The following is a 15,924-nucleotide window of genomic DNA, read 5'->3' as shown; positions in this document are numbered from 1 at the left end:
TATTCTGGGAGAAATTTCCCGGCTCCATCCCCCTCTCTAAGAGCCAGTGTTGGACCTGGGTGAGCTTTGGGAAAGATAGAAACAGGCTTGGACTGCTGGTGGGTCTGCTTGACTCCCTGGGCTAGGAAAAACTTGTTCCAGGAAGAGTGTGGAGGAGCAGGGGGAAGGAGTGGGAGAAGCTGGATCAACCCTGCCCAGGTTGAACCAAGTCCTCCTGGTGGAGGGAGAGTGGTCCCAGCAAAAAGTCTCTGTTCTCCCATCCCTTGTCATGGAAGCGTTCAGAGGGGGATGGTGGTGGCCACAGGGGGATGATGGTGACCATGGGGGGTTGGTGGTTGCAGATTCAAGCACCTGATACAAACCCCAAGGCCACAACCATCTCCCCACGACATCTCCCTTACCCCCAACTCCATCCCCCCCAGCTCTGCCTTCACCCTCCGCTCTTCATCCCCATCACTCCCGCTCCTGCCTTCCCCTCCCGCACCCCCCGGCTCCATCACCCGCTGCTCCCGCACCGCCGCTCCCGGTGCCACCGGCTCCGCATCCCCACGGGCCGAGGGCGCCGGGGAGGAGCGCCGGGAAGCGGCGAGCGGAAGATCAAGAGGAAAATGATCAAAGGAGGGATGTGGGTGAGCGCTGGCAACCCTGTCACCCTGGAGACGGGAAGCAAATATTTGGGCTAATGGCACTCCCGGGGAGCAGGACTGGGCGCTTCCCATTGTCGGGTGACAATGGGGATGGGCAGCTGCCACCGAGCCGCTCTCAGGGCCGGCGCGGGGGGAATTTGGGCTCTCGGCGGCTCCTGACGGGAATTGGGGGTGAGGCGGTGCTGGGTGCCCGGCGGGGGCGGCTGAGCCGGGGGGATGAGCTGGGGGATGTTGTTTGTCCGGGGGGATGTTGTTTGTCCGGGGGGATGTTGTTTGTCCAGGGACTGCTCTGGCAGGGGATGCTCGGCTGGGGAATTCAGGGGGTGCTGGAGGGCAGAAGTTCGCTGTCCCGCAGTGCCACCGTGTCACAAGGCCAGCAGCACCGTGCGCTCCGTCCCCTCCCGTGAGGATCTGTCGCATCCCTGGGCTCAGCCTTTCCCACCGGCGGTTCCCCGGAGGCAGCGAGTCCTCCCTGAGCCTTCCTCCCGCAGCCCCGGGGATCCTCCTCCCGCCCAGCCGGGAGGGAAACTGAGGCACAGAGAGCTCAGACAGGCAGCGAGTGCTGGGAAGGGGCCGCAGGAGTATTTGTATTTGTGTACACAAATAAATACACGTTACTTTTTTAATATATCTTTTAATAAACTCAAGCGAGTGGTTGAACACAGAGAACACTTAAAATTAAATATAGCCTCAAATATCTCCAGCTCTAACCCAGTGGTGCGTTTGCAGCCACATCTTTAAGACACGGGGAGGGCACCCAGGCTGCCACCTCCCACCCTCCTGCTTGGGGACAGCCGGCAGAGGTGACAACACGGCCCTTGGTGGCCCTGGGCCACCCAGGCACCGGCAGATGTGGGTCTGTCTGCCCTGGGCAAGGCAGGGTGGGCACAGCCCGGGGTCCTGGGTAGGACAGGAGGCTGGTAACAACTATAAAAATATCAATATTATCAATAATGATACTACTAATGATGATAATAGCAATAATAATAATTTTAAATCTCAATTTTAACAATAACAATGCTGACACTGAAAGTACTAATATCATTAATAATACTATTATTATTAACGCTAATAATAATAGCTGGCAAAAGGCTTTTTCCTCCTGCCCCCGCCTGTCCCCACAGCACAGCACCTGACGTGCGCCCGTTCCAGGAGCGTGATGGAATTGGAGTGACACGGAGGAAAATCAATCTGAATGAATGAGGTCACCTGCCTCATAAATAATTCATCAAAGGCTCGTGGTGCCGCACCTCGGCCCCGAGAGCCGCTGGGGGAGCGGCACGGCCGGGCTGGGCCTGGGGCCGGGGGTGCCCGGGGGTCCCGTGCTGGCTCCAGCCTCGCCCGGGACTCGCTCCGGGGCCGGGTCCCGGCGGGACTCGGGGTCCCGGGGTCCCCGGTGCCTGCTGGGCCGCTCTCGGGGCCGTGCCGGGACCGTCCGGGGCTGGGCCTGGGGCGTGGCAGGACCCGCATCTCTGGGAAGAAGCCACGAGGTCCCTTGGCAGCTCCCACGGCCCAGGAGGGACCCCCCAGCACCCGAGCGCTGCCAGCAGCTGCCCCGGGGACTCGGCAAAGGGGCTTTTGTGTCCCGGGAGCAGCGGGCAGGTGCTGGAGGTGCGGGCAGGAAGGGCGGCAGGCGCGGGGATTACAGCGGGAAGAAAGCGGCGCAGTGTGAGCCCGGCAAATGTTTTAATTCCCTTTAATTCCCCTGCTGCACCGTGAGCCTGGACTCGTCCCCGGGGTCATCGACCCTCCCCGTGCGCACAGGGCTCTTCCCAGCCTCCCTCCTTGGAGCCGTTTCGGAGGAAGGCGAGCAAAGGAGCCCAAAATGTTGGAAAAGAACATCTTGAAGCCCTTCTGCCATCTGTTGTGCTTTCAGCGCAATTAAGCAGGCAGCAGCCGTGCCAGGCAGCCGGAGCATCCCTGCCTGCAGCAGCCGTCCCCCTGCCAGGCCTGGGAATCCACCCCGGGGGGCTGCGGGTGGCTTTTCGGGTGCCCAGGGCAGCTGCTTGGCAGCTGGCAGCGGGCACAGATGTCCGGGCTGTGGTTGCTTGGCAGGTGCCTGGGAGGAGGCAGCTCCGCTCCCCCGGCTCTCCCGGCTCTCCCGGCTCTCCCGGCTCGCCAAGGCGGGTGCCAGCCCAGCTGTCCCTCCCCGGGGGTCACAGGGGTGCTCTGGGCCGTGAGGGGGCATCGCGGGGTGCAGGTGGGGGGCGGGAGGGAGACAGGGACACACTGACAGGTGGCTGTGGCACCCCAAAACCTCCCCTCCTGCCGCTGTCACCGCACACCCAGCGAGGCCACCACGAGCCGCCACAGATGGGGCTCCGAGCCGGGCTCAGACCTGCCCACCTCATCTCAGCAGCCCCGAGCGCTCCCGCACCCGCACACCCCGAGGCTCCGTGGGGGGATTCTCCTCCGGTTCCGCGGCTGCCGCCAGCTCCGGGCTTGTCACCGATTCCCTGAGCTGCCGCCGGCGCTCTCTTAGCCGGCAACATCGGTTTATCCCCTTGATCTTGCCGGGAACTGGGAAGCAAGGGAAGCATCCCCAGGGAAGCGCCGTCACAAGCTCCGAGCTTTAATTAGGGCTGGGAAATCGCGGGGAAGAGAAGCCGGCACGGATCAGGGCCGAAATGAAACGCTCTGCAGCGGAACGGGGAGCAAAATGCGGCAGCGGGGTGGGGATGCGGAGAGCAGCCCCCCAAACCCTCGGCAGATGGCCGAGACGCGCAGGGAAATGCGGGATGGAGCCGCGGCAGCAGCTGCGGTGAGAACAGCTCAGATGGGGATGGAGGAGCCGCTCCCCAGCCCCCTCCGCCTGTCCCCAGCCCGCTGGGACCCTCGACCCAGTGGGGACAGCGGGGACAGGGTCACACGTGTGGCCTGAGCTGCTCTCGCAGGGGGCAGGGCAGGGACAGGGCTGGAACCCCGCACCACGGCAAGGGCTGGGGACACGTGTGGCACCAGGGACACGCATGTCACCTCCCCCCGCCCAGCCCAGATGGCACGGAGGCTCGTCACAGACGGGCACCCACCCAAGCCAGCCACCGGCCCTGCTGTGCCAGAGCGATTCCAGTTTTGGGGTGAAAGCTTGCAGGGTTTGGGTCACAGTGGGTCACACAGTGGGCGACAGGGGTGAAGCCACCACCGCGGGGACAGCAGCCATCCCTCTCCTCGGGATGCCCTGGGTGTCCTGTGCCCAGCACGGTGGCACTGTCGCGGTACCCGGCTGTGTCAGCACAAACCAGCCCGGCCGGGATTAACCAGCCAGCTCTGCTGCTAATTAATAATCCACTTGATTAAGAGTTGTCAGTCGATATGTCAGCAGCACAAGGACAGGCCCAGCGACCATGAGCTGGGGACACGGCTCCATGGGGACACCGTCCTCCTCCTCCTGCTCCTCCTCCTGCACATCCAGCGGTCCCAGCACAGCCTGCCCGGGCCCCCCTCTCTGTCCCCCGGTAATTGCCACCTGATGATGTCATCGACCATTCTGATGATGTCATCAGCATCCTGTCTGTCCCCTCGCCCATCACCCACCAGGCTGGGGGTCCCTTTTCCCACAGGGTGACACAAGGACCCCCTCTGACGATATCGTTTGTCACTCAAACTCCCCAGGTTCCCACTCAACAGCTTGGATGGAATTTGGCCACGAGGGATCCCGACACCTTGAGGGGCAGCAGGACACCCCCAAAATGTGGGGGAAAGCCAGATCCATCCCTGGTGGCATTGTCCCCACTGTCCGCAGCGGGTGACACCGGGGATCCCATCCAGGGGGGCTGGGAACAGCAGGTTTGGGGGGGCTCCCCTTCCCCGAGCCCCCCAGCGCTGAGCGGAGCACGGGGGGCAGGCGGGGGGCACGGTGTCCCCCAGGGCAGTTTTATCCGATGGAGAGTGAAGCAGGGAGCAGTAACAGCATCCTCTGCGAGGGGAACAGGAGCAATTAGCTAATTGCAGCGGTGGGCGCCTGCCCCGGCCCCCCCGTGCGGCCGAGCGGGCTCCGAGTGCCGCAGCCGCAGCACTTTGTGTTTAACCTACATTTGCTTTTGTCCCGGCCGGAGCGTGCCCGGGGCTCTGCGCTGGGCTCGGCTCAGCTGCCAGGGTCCCTCTCAGCAGCCCCCAGCCCCAAATGAAGCAGCCAGGGCTCAGCTGAGCTCGGGGAAGTGGGTCACGCTCAGGCGGGCCGCACAGCAGAGTCCCCAAGACAGGGATGGAGGTTCGTGTCCTCCCAGGGAGGGGAATCACAGAAACTCTTCCCCAGGGTGCGTTTTTCCCCTGGAGCATCCTCCTCCATCCCTTCCCGGGAGGACGGGAGCCCTCGCAGCCTCTCGAGGAATGACACTGCCTGACAGCTTCGATCGAGCTTTAATTAACTAACGAGGCTCGGCGTTCCCCGCTCTGTGAACAAACACACGGAGGCACAGGGGGCCTGATCCAGCTGTGACACCAGGCCAGATGTGCAGCGGGGAGGGTGGCAGTGGCAGGGGACTGCTCTGCTCGGCGCTGTGGCCTGGGGACCCAGGAGATCCCTTTGCCCGAGGGAGCACCAGGAGCACGGTTTGGATACAGCCCCGGGAATCAGGAGCCGCGGCCTCAGCCACGGCTCGAGGACAGTCCCATGGTCTCACCAGCTCCTCTCGGGTACTGCCAGCACCCCTAATCACAGCTCCATCGCCCCTTTCCTTCCATCCAATGCCGGCAAAAATCCTGGAGCATCACTGCGATAGCTGGGCAGGAGAGCGTGCCCTGCTCGCGGTTCTCCTCCGGAGCTGGTGCCTGCCAGGATGGATTTTTTTTTTACTGGGATGGATTTTTCCGCCTCGGCTGCCAGCGGGGTGGCTCGGCCCCGGGGAAGGGGCCGAGGGAGCGCAGCCGGCGCCGGTGACGCGGCAAGAAGGGGCCATTGTGGCCAGGCACAGCTGTGCGGCGCGGGCAGGGAGCAGTGGGAATGCAAAATGCTGGAGAGGGAAGGGCTTGCGGGATCCACCACGGGGGTTCCCCCACCCCGCACGTGCCCCGGTGACAATAGTGGCTTTATGGGGAGGGACACCATCCCCTGTCCCAGGAGCTGCCGGGCTCTGGCATGCGCCATTCACGGGGACAGGTGGGTGTTGGGGACACCCTGTCCCCATCCTGTCCCCCTGCACACCCCCGGCTCAGCCGAACGAGGTGTTGGGGCCTCTCGGAGCCAGGATGTGCCAGCAGCAGCCTGCTCTGATGGGCCGGGGCCCTCAGGTGTCCTGGCAGAGCGACACCGGGGACTGAGGGAGGGCAGAGAGCGGCTCCGTGCCCTTCCCAGCTCCCCTCGGCGCCCTGGCGGCAGCGGATCCTGTTTCTCCCGCTGAGCTCTCCTGAATTATTCAGGCTCTGCCTCCCTGGGGATGCTCCCCCCTGCCCGCAGCCGAGCCCCCGCAGCCGGCCGGAGGGAGCAGCCGGGACTGGCGTTCCTGGAGCTGTGCTGGGTGTCCGGGTGGGATGTGCCGCGGCAGAGGGATCGGGATGAGCCGTGCCGCCTCCCCGAGGACGGGCGATGCTCGGCGGGCAGGAGAGGAGCCTCTGCAAAGCCCCATTTCTTTTCCCTGAAAGGAGAGGAGGGACGGGGGGAGAGGCCGCTCGGAGCTGGCCCAGATCCTGCTGCTTCTCTTTTTTATTCCCTGTTTTCATGCGGAGCCAGCTCCCATCCCCGCTGACCCGCAGCTCCATCCTCGCGGCAGCGCCCTCCAGGCAGAGACGAGGATTTGTGGGGGCTCCCCCCGTGAGAGCCCAGCCAAGCACCCCCAGCCGCTGCTCCGGGGCTGGAGGGAGGTGCGGAGCTCTGCAGGACGTGGGGACACCCCCGAGATCCTTCCCGAGTTGGGAACTGTGGGATCTGGGTGTTGGGCACACCGGGGTGCACCGGCCCTCCCCGTCACCCTCCGAACACCTTCAGCAACACCTTCAGAAAAGCTGCGGGGGTGTCCCAGCGACGGGAATGTGGGGTGGGACAGTGATGGGGACACAGAAGGGGGCAGTGATGGGGACACAGGACCCGGCTCCTGGTGGCCCCCGGGACCAGACGAGCCCGGAGCGGGATTTGTGCCGGGCACGGTGGTGCCACAACTGTTCGGAGGGGCGGCGACAGCTGCTCTGGCTGTTCCGGCACGGCCTGGGACCAGACCAAATCCTCGGGGATACGGGGAGTGAGGGCGATGCCCCGGGGGTGTCGGGCACTGCCGTGGGGCGGGGGCAGCAGGACCGGGGGGGCTGGCGAGGATCTGGGGCTCGCTTTCCAGCCGCTGCGTGAGACCAAGATTCAAGTCAAGGCTCCCGTTAATCCAGACTTTAATCCGCTCTAAATCCCGTTTTTAATCTGTTTAATGCCACCTTTGGGAATTAGGATCTCGTGCCGCGGCTCCTACCCTCTGAGCCGGGAGGAGGAAGAGGAAGGACGCTCCGACACCCCCGATGCGGGGGAGCTCCGAATCTCTGGGGTGTCGGGGGGTCCCCAGCACCGGGAAGAACTGACAGCCACGACCCCCAGGCCGAATCACTCCCGCACACGCTGCCCTCGGCCGGCAGCGCCCACGCCTTCCTCTCTTCCCACGGGTGTCACATCCCCTCGTGAGGTCGCGGGGAGCAGAGGAGGGGGAGCTTTGCGAGACCCCGCGGCTCTGCCCACGCTCAGCCTGGTCCGGCAGCGCCCTCCTCAGCTCCTGCTCGCCAGCGCCGCGGAGCCCGCCCGGCGTCCCGGGCGCTTCCACGCGTGATCCTCTCACCCAGCGTGTCCCTGTCACCCACCCGTGTCACTGTCACCCACCGCTGTCCCTGTCACTCACCGGTGTCCCTGTCACCCACCCGTGTCACTGTCACCCACCGCTGTCCCTGTCACTCACCGGTGTCCCTGTCACCCACCCGTGTCACTGTCACCCACCGCTGTCCCTGTCACTCACCGGTGTCCCTGTCACCCACCCGTGTCACTGTCACCCACCGCTGTCCCTGTCACTCACCGGTGTCCCTGTCACCCACCCGTGTCACTGTCACCGCTGTCCCTGTCATCCACCCGTGTCACTGTCGCCCACCGGTGTCCCTGTCACCCACCCGTGTCCCTGTCACCCACCCGTGTCCCTGTCACCCACCCGTGTCCCTGTCACCCCGTGCAGGCTGCGGGGGCCCCGTGCCCGCCCCCCGCGCGTTACCGGCTCCGGCCCACGCGCGCGGGACCCACGGGGGCGCGCCCGCTAGACCCCGCCCACTCCCCATTCACGCGCTCCCATTGGCTTCTTCGTAGCAAGCCCAGCTCCGCCATTGGATGGCGCTGCCTGCTGGACACGCCCCCAACCCCGCCCCCGCCGCTCCCGGCCCCGCGCGGGACTTGGCAGCGGCCGCGGGCGGGAGGCCCCGACCCGCCGGGAACCGGCACCGGGAACCGGGCACTGAGAGCCGGGAACCGGCACCGGGAACCGGGCACTGAGAGCCGGGAACCGGCACCGGGAACCGGGCACTGAGAGCCGGGAACCGGCCCCGAGAACCGGGCACTGAGAGCCGGCAACCGGACACCGGGAACTGGGAACCGACATCGGGAACCGGGCACCGGACACCGGGAACTGGCACCAGACATAGGACACCGGGCACTGGTAGTGGCTGCTGGGGCCCGCCGGGCAGGGAGAGGCGCCGAGGGAAACGGGGCCCTCCTCCCTCCCCGTCCCGCGCCTCCCGCCCCGCCCCGTCCCGCCCCACCCCACCGGGGGCACCGGAGCAGCCCCGGTCCCGGTCCCGGCGCCGCTCTCCCCGAGGCAGGCTGCAGGTAAGGGCTGATTCCCCCGGTACCTCCCATCTTCCCCGGTCCGTGGGGCCGGGAGCGCTCGGTACCGGCCCGTTTCGTGCTTGCACTGAGGGGCGAAGCCTCTCGTTCCTCACCCCGGGAATCATCCGTGTGTGTCCCCTCCCCGGTGTCACCGGGAGCCCCGGCGGGAAAGGAGGGTCTGGGGAGCCGCGAGGGGCGGGAGCTGCGGGACGGGCAGAGCCCGGAGCTGCCCCCGGCAGCCCCTGGATGTGCCTCAGCTTTCCCAGGTGGATAAAACACGGGGAAAGGGCGATTTCCCCCCAGATCCAAGGGAAATGCGAGAGCGCAGTGTCCGGTGGGTGCTGGATAACGGGAGCTGGGAGGAGGCACCGGAGCCACCCCCGTGGGGCTGTCACGGCCCCACGTGCCAGGGAGGGCCGGGTGCCCCATGGCAGCACTTGGCTTCGAGCATCGCCCGTCCCTCCTCCCACCCCTGCGCTCCAGAGGATGAAATCCCTCGATTCCTGGAAAGAACAATCCCTTTGGAGACGCCAGAGCCGTCCCGGGGCAAGGGCTGGGTGTAAAACCTCCCAACCCTGACTGATCCTCCCCTGAAGCGGGGACGGATTTGGGCCATTTTGGGCCGTTCTTTGCTGACTCCGAGGTGTTGGATCCGAATTGTCCCATGGAGTTTTCCTCCCTCCCAGAGCGACTTTGTCCTCCTGATCCCGGGGCAGGAAGCATGTGATGCGCCCTGGCCCCCGCCGCAGCCGGACAGACGGACGGATGGTGGTTTGGCCTCAGTTTCCCTCCTCCCAGCCTCTGTTTTCTACTTCCCCATAAGTCTCCGTCTGCTCCGAGCGATGGAGAAAGGAAGTTGCTGCCAGAGAGAGCAGCTTGATGGCAGCTGGAGAAAGAAAAGGAGGAAATGGAAGGGAAGACAGATGCTCCAAAATAACCCCCCCCTTCCTCCTCCCCCTCCTCTCTGGAAAATAACCCCCTTCTTCCTCTTCTTCCTCTGCTTTTTCTCCATAAAAACCCTATTTCTTCCTCTTCCTCCTCTTCCTCCTCCTCTTCCTCCTCCTCTTCATAAAATAACCCCCCTTCCTCCTCCTCTTCCTCCTCCTTCTCTACTTAAAATAAACTCCATTCCTCCTCCTCCTCTCCAGTTTGGCAGCTGCCTGCCCCCCGGGGCACGGTAATCCCAGGGGAATTCCTCGATGCCACAGCAGATCCTCAAATCAGCCCTGCCGTGTCTGAGCCCGGCTCCACGCGGATCCCGGGATCCCATTCCCACGGGAAGCGCTGCCGGGGGTTCCCCACCCACGCCCGGGGTTGGCATCGCCGGAGCCCCCTCGGCCGGGGCCGCTCGGTTCCTTGCACAGACACGTCGGAGCTGCCGGGGCGGATCAGAATTCCCAGGCAAAACCGAGAACCGTCTCCTTCCCGTGGGTGCAGCGGGTTCCCACCGCAGCGGTGCCCGCGGAGGGAGGTTTGGGGATGGGAGCTCAGCCCCCGGTGCCAGAGGAGGGGGGACAGCGGCGGGGCCGTGCCGAGCGCTGCTTCGGGAGCGCAGCTCCCGCAGAGTCCCCGCTCCGGCCGCGGGCTCACCTCGCCGGGAGAGGAGCTTTTCGAGGTGTTTACCCTGCGGCTCCTCCTGGCCTCGCCCCGCTGGGCACACACGAGCCCGGGCCGGCGTCTCCGGCTGCTCTTTGCACCCATGGCAACCCCCGGCACGCGTCCTTCCTCCCGCTCCTCTTCCTCCGCTCTCCCCGCCGGGAACGGGGCCTGGGGGCTGCGGGGGCACGGACGGGCTGGGAACGCTGCCGGGGCTCTCCGGTTACTGCCCGGCACTCCGACCCGGCTCCGGTAATCCAGGAGGGTTTAATTAATTAATGGGGGTCGGAGAGCGGAGCAGAGGGATCCCATCCACCCGCCTGGCGTTCAGCCACGGGGCCGGGGACACCGGGAACGCGGAGGTGCAGAGCGGGGCTGTTTCCCAGAGCGGGGTGTGGGATGCAGGGAAATCCAGGGAAATCGCCGCTATTCCGTGTTTATCCTGTTGGGAAACGATGTTTCCATGTCGGAGGAAACTTGTAGCAAGACAATCCAAGTTACTGCGGCCACGGTGGGAAGGTGGAGGAGGGAGAGGAGGAGGAAGAGGAGGCAAAGGTGCCTCTGCTCTGAGCTGGAGCTTTGTGGAGCCTCCCCCTCTGCGCTGCTCCATGAATTATTTAAGTGCTTTTCCTTTCCTGCATGAAATATTCACCTGCTGCCAAGGGAACTGGGGGCGCTCGGGGGACCGAGCCCACAGAGCTGCTGCTGGGAACCAGGTGAAAGGGACAGGCAGGGAGAGGGGTCTTTGGGACAGGTAAAAATGAGAAATGCCATGGTGTCACTGCTGGGTTTGGCCCCGCTTCATAAAGGAGCTCTGGACGGTGCTCACTTGGCAGCTTTGCCCTGGTGCCACCGGCGCCAGGTGACCACAGGGTGACAGGATCCTGTCTTCCCCCCTCAGACAGGAGCTTTCACTGATGCTTGTGTCCTCAGTGGGGTGGGAGAGGTTTTTTGGGGAAATCAGGTCACAGCTGGGTGTTGGCTGAGGTGCAAGGCCAGCGAGGGGAGAGCCAAACCAGAGATGGGCACGGCACAACCCAGGGGACCCTCCTGTGGCCCAGGACACCCCAACCCTCACACAGGGTTCAGCTCAGGGCTGCAAGACTCCCCAGAAACCTCCAAAATGGGTGGAAACCCTCCAAGAAAGGGCTGTAGCTGTCCCCAAAGCCACGGTTGGGACCACAGCCCTGCCGCACTCTTCCGGAGCAGGGAGGAACTCGGTGACAGCAGCACTCGGCTGCTCCAGTTCAGAAGAAGAAGAAGCTGTTTTTTAGGGTGTTTTCATGAAAAAGAAGAAGGGGGTGGGGGGCAGTCTAGCCCTGAGCCGGGCTGGAAACTTGAGCGACAGGAAGGAAGCGAAGTGGGTTATTTCGGGCTGCAGTTGGCTGCTCGGGGCAAAGCTCGACTCTCGCACTGATAGCAGCCCCTCGTGAACAATGGGGTCGTGGGGCCCTTCCCAGCAGGAAAACGGCTCGTTCCGGTGAAATCCGCTGCTGCTGCTGACTCAGCAGGTCCTGGCAGGCCGAGTGTGGTGTGGAGGTGCCGGGGGAACCGGCCTGGCACAGCGGGAGCCAGCAGGAGGTGAGCCTGGCTTTCCTTGGCCTTTGCAGGGAGCAGCCCATGAAACCGACCCCGGGCACTGGAGAGGGAACTGGTTGCATTTTTGGGATCCCCATACCCGCCTGTACCACTTTTGGGGTCCCTTGACCCCCCCCATAATGCTTGGTGCCTCAGTTTCCCCCCTGGAGCGATGCTCCTGGTCCCGGAGCAGGGGAGGGCTGTGAGCAGCCGGATGTTATTTGGTGCAGGGAGCAGAGGGTTGATCCATTATCCCAGCTGGCATTTGGGAGCAGGACTTGGCACTTCCTATTTTTCATGTGCTCTGGAGGTGGAGTTTGCACTCGCTTTATGTCTGTGGTCACACAAGGGAGAGCTCGGGTGTGGGAATTCCAATTTGTCCAGGCACCGTTCCCAGGGCACCCCACAGTCCTGGGGAGGGAAATTCCAGGCTGTCAACACCGCAGCAAAGCCCGGCTCCTTCCGGCCAGGATGCCTGGTGTGGGTGAAGTGAGCGCCCTCGCAGCCAGGCCAGAGGGGATGGAGCTGCCTCTGCCCATCCTGCCCATCCCTCCCGCCGGGCTCGGCTCACGGATGCAGCCATTGGGAATCCACCAGCCTGACCTGGGAGCAGCTGTCACCAGGCTCTGTGCTGTCATTTTTGTCTTATTAAGTGCAAGAGCCTCAGCTCGAGGCTGAGGCTGACAAAAATCAATGTTTTCCCATGGTAGGAAATGCTTCCAAACCTCCGTGTTTTTCCTGAGGGCTGTAAATAACCCTGCAGGCGGCAGCTCCGTTACTGCCCCCAGAATTCTCGTCCCCACGGAGCCTTGGCTGCCCTCGGGTTTGGGAGCTGATGGCTGGGAGATGCTCGGGGAGCCGGGGCTCAGCCCCGTCGTCCTGGCCGGGGGAGCTCGGCCACAGCAGGGGATCCCTGAGGAGCTGGGATTTGCTCCCGAGCCTGGGGTGTCCTGCAGAGTGGTGGGAGCAGGACTGGGGATCCCCAGAGGGGTCTGGGACGTTCAGCTTGGCCAGAGGGGGATGACAGAGCTGCCTGTGATGGGGACAGACTCGGTTCCGTGACAAACCCCGGAGGCAAGGAATGGCTTGGGTTGGAGAAAGACCAAAAACTCATCTCATCCCACCCCTGCCATGGCAGGGACACCTCCCACTGTCCCAGGAGCTCCCAGCCCTGTCCAGCCTGGCCCTGGGCTCTGCCAGGGATCCAGGGGCAGCCCCAGCTGCTCTGGGCACCTCTGGCAGGGATCCTCTTAGGGAAGAATTCCTTCCTAACATCAAATCTAAACCTGCTCCCTCTCCATGAGCAATTTATCCCAACCCATCCTCACACCAGCAGCATCCTTCACCTGAAATATCTCCTCTCCTTCACCTGAAATATCTCCTCTCCTTCACCTGAAATATCTCCTCTCCCCTCCCTGGGGTTGGATTTATAGGCTGATCCCGTCCTGCTCTGCCAGGCTGTCCATGCCATGTGCAGGCTCTTGCATAAGCAGCTCCCAGCTCTGCCCATCCATCCCGCTTGTTTTCCCGCTGTTCTCCCCTCCCTGTGATTTGTAGCTCTGCGGTTTCCCAGGCCAAGATGCATCTCCAGGGTCGGCGGCGTTTTAATCGTTCCCAGCAGAGTTTAAAGCCGTGCTCTGCCCCAGGTGATGGATTTGGTCCCGCCGGGATGTGGGAGTTGGGCTGGAGCTGAGGCTCCTGTCGGGGTGAATTATTCACCTCCAGAGGAGGCTGGGGCAGCGGCAGAACAGGTCTGAGCTTGTGTGGGTGTTCCAGTGCCAGGGAAAAGGGCTCCCACGCCATTGCTGGCTGCTGCAAACCGGCTGTGCCGCTCCAGCTGCGGCCAGCACCGGGTGGATGCCGCACATGGCATCGGGGGTGACTCAGCTGCCACCTGGGCCGTCCCCAGCTCACCCTGCAGGAAATGAGTCAGGTTTTAAGGAAGGAAAAATGTTAAAACCATGGGGCAAGAGTTCTTCCTGCACGGGGAGGAGGGAGGCGTAGGTGACAGGAGGGACACCGCGATGGAGGCTCGTGGCTCAGGTAGGGACACCCCGCTCGCTGCAGCCTCCGCACGGTTTGGGACAAGGAAGGTGGCAACAGCCTGAAAGTGGTGCCACCAACCAAAGCTGGGGGTGAGCTCAGCTCTCACCTGCCCTGGCACCCAGGAGCTCCCTCAGTCTCGCCATTGCCTGGAGATGCTATTTCTCCTGCCAAAAACCTGCACGGGGAGGTGAGGAATGACGGAATCATGGAATGGTTTGGGTGGGAAGGGCCCTTAAAGCTCATGGAGCTCCACGCCCTGCCATGGACAGGGACGCTCAGGGGAGATGGGGATGGAGCGGAGCAGGGACTGAGCCGTGTGTGCCTCTTCCCCCGCAGAGATGGACACCTTCAGCACCAAGAACTTGGCCCTGCAGGCCCAGAAGAAGCTCCTGAGCAAAATGGCCACCAAGACCATCGCCAACGCCTTCATCGACGACACCAGCAGCGAGATCCTGGACGAGCTGTACCGGGCCACCAAGGAGTACACCCGCAACCGCAAAGAGGCCCAGAAGATCATCAAAAACCTCATCAAGATCGTGATGAAGCTGGGGGTTCTGTACCGCAACGGGCAGTTCAGCCCCGAGGAGCTGCTGGTCATGGAGCGCTTCCGCAAGAAGGTTCACACCTTGGCCATGACGGCCGTCAGCTTCCACCAGATAGACTTCACCTTCGACCGCAGGGTCATGTCCAGCGTCCTCACCGAGTGCCGGGACCTGCTGCACCAGGCAGTCAACGGGCACCTGACGGCCAAGTCCCACTCGCGCATCAACCACGTCTTCAACCACTTTGCGGACTACGAGTTCCTGTCGGCGCTGTACGGCCCGGCCGAGCCCTACCGCACCCACCTCAAGAGGATCTGCGAAGGGGTCAACAAGATGCTGGAGGAGGACAACATCTGAGGGTGGCCCAGGTGGGCTCTTGGCAGCTGGACTCTGCCCCCGGTGAGGCCGAAATGCGACGTCTGCTTTGACCTTCACCGGGCTCGCCATCCCCTCTTCCTCTCTGCAGCGCTCACTCGTGTTCTCCTCGCTTCTCCAAGACACTGAACCTCCTGACTTTGTCTCCCCCTTGCCCAGGGTCTGCAAACCCCTCCCTGTGCTGGGCCCAGCCCTCCCCAGGGCATCCTGGGGTGCAGGATCCTGCTGGACAGTTTGATTTCCTTTGCCCACCAAGTGCCTTTAGCTCAGAGTCCAAGGATTTGGACTCTTTGCCTTGAACTCTGTTGTTGTAACCCTCTAGGGGAAAACTGAACCAAAGACTCGCGGTGTGAAGCACCTGTGAGGTGTCTCTGAGCAGGTGGGACGGTTGAGGTGAACAGTTTGAGACTCCATGACTGGAGGGCTGTGGAATTCTGTGCTTTTCTTCCAGCAGCTCCACAACGTGATGGGAGCAAATCCTGCTCTGGACTTGCGCTGCCTCAGGCAGGAAGATGCTTCTGCACGGGCTTTGGTGTCCTCAAAGACAAGTCCCTGAGAGCAGGAGGATCCTTCCTTGCCTGGGGGAGGGCTGGGGCAGCTGCTCCTGCCCTGGATCCCGGGAGCTGCCCGACACCCAACTCCCACCCCCGGTGCCACCTGGCAGCTCCCGCGCTGCCCTTGCTGGTCACCCAAAGCTCCCCTGGGATTCCATCCCTTTTCCACGCCCTTGACTGAGTGATGTTGGTTTTTAGCAAACTCTGTAGCCCTGATGAGTTATTTCAATAAACTCACCTGTGTGGCCTGGGAGCTCCGTGAGGTGGTTCCAGCAGTGGTGACAGTGACAAAATGAGCCCTGGGGACGGCTGGCTTTGCCCCCAGGGGGTGGTGGCTCTCTGTGACCTGGGCTTTGTGCTGTCCCTGCTCAATGGCCCAGCAGCTCCTGGATCTGCGTGGACAAGGGGCAATGGCTCCCCACTGCCAGAGGGCAGGGTTAGGTGGGACATGGGGAAGGAATTGCTCCCTGGGAGGGTGGGGAGGCCCTGGCACAGGCTGCCCCTGGATCCCTGGCAGTGCCCAAGGCCAGGCTGGACAGGGCTTGGAGCAGCCTGGGACAGTGCAAGGTGCCCATGGCAAGGGTGGGACTGGACGAGTTTAAGGCCTCTCCAAACCCCAACCATTCCATGATTTTGTGAGATCCTGCTCCCAGCACGTGCTCCTCTGCACCCCTCCCTGCTCAGGAGGGCCCAAGGCAGAGCCCTGGCAGCAGGAGCAGGGGGTGGCAGTGGGACACAGCCTGGAGCACCACACAATCTCCACTGGCCTTATCTCCAGGCCTTCTTGTGCCTCCTGCTCCCTGCTGGAT

The 15,924-nt window shown here is 63.5% G+C and overlaps 1 protein-coding gene across 2 annotated transcripts; it reads left to right on the top strand.

Annotated features, from left to right (window-relative positions):
• The first annotated feature begins 7,987 nt into the window (after positions 1-7,987).
• Positions 7,988-15,374, top strand: TIPE1 (TNF alpha induced protein 8 like 1). 2 transcript variants are annotated; one of them, XM_014260288.2, is made up of 2 exons: positions 7,988-8,424; positions 13,981-15,374. In XM_014260288.2, exon 2 carries the CDS (start codon positions 13,983-13,985, stop codon positions 14,541-14,543), a length of 561 nt encoding a protein of 186 aa, XP_014115763.1. In that variant the 5' UTR covers positions 7,988-8,424; positions 13,981-13,982; the 3' UTR covers positions 14,544-15,374. The 2 variants fall into 2 exon arrangements, with proteins under 2 accessions (XP_014115763.1, XP_014115764.1); XM_014260289.2 differs by lacking the exon at positions 7,988-8,424 and adding an exon at positions 11,349-11,601.
• Positions 15,375-15,924: the final 550 nt, after the last annotated feature.

Source organism: Pseudopodoces humilis, chromosome 28, assembly GCF_049639895.1.
Source record: "Pseudopodoces humilis isolate 2021_Gansu_Grassland_sample_001 chromosome 28, ASM4963989v1, whole genome shotgun sequence".
NCBI classification, from domain to species: Eukaryota; Metazoa; Chordata; class Aves; order Passeriformes; family Paridae; genus Pseudopodoces; species Pseudopodoces humilis.
The sequence above is the reverse complement of the archived record's forward strand: the minus strand, read 5'-3'. Positions and strand labels throughout refer to the sequence as shown.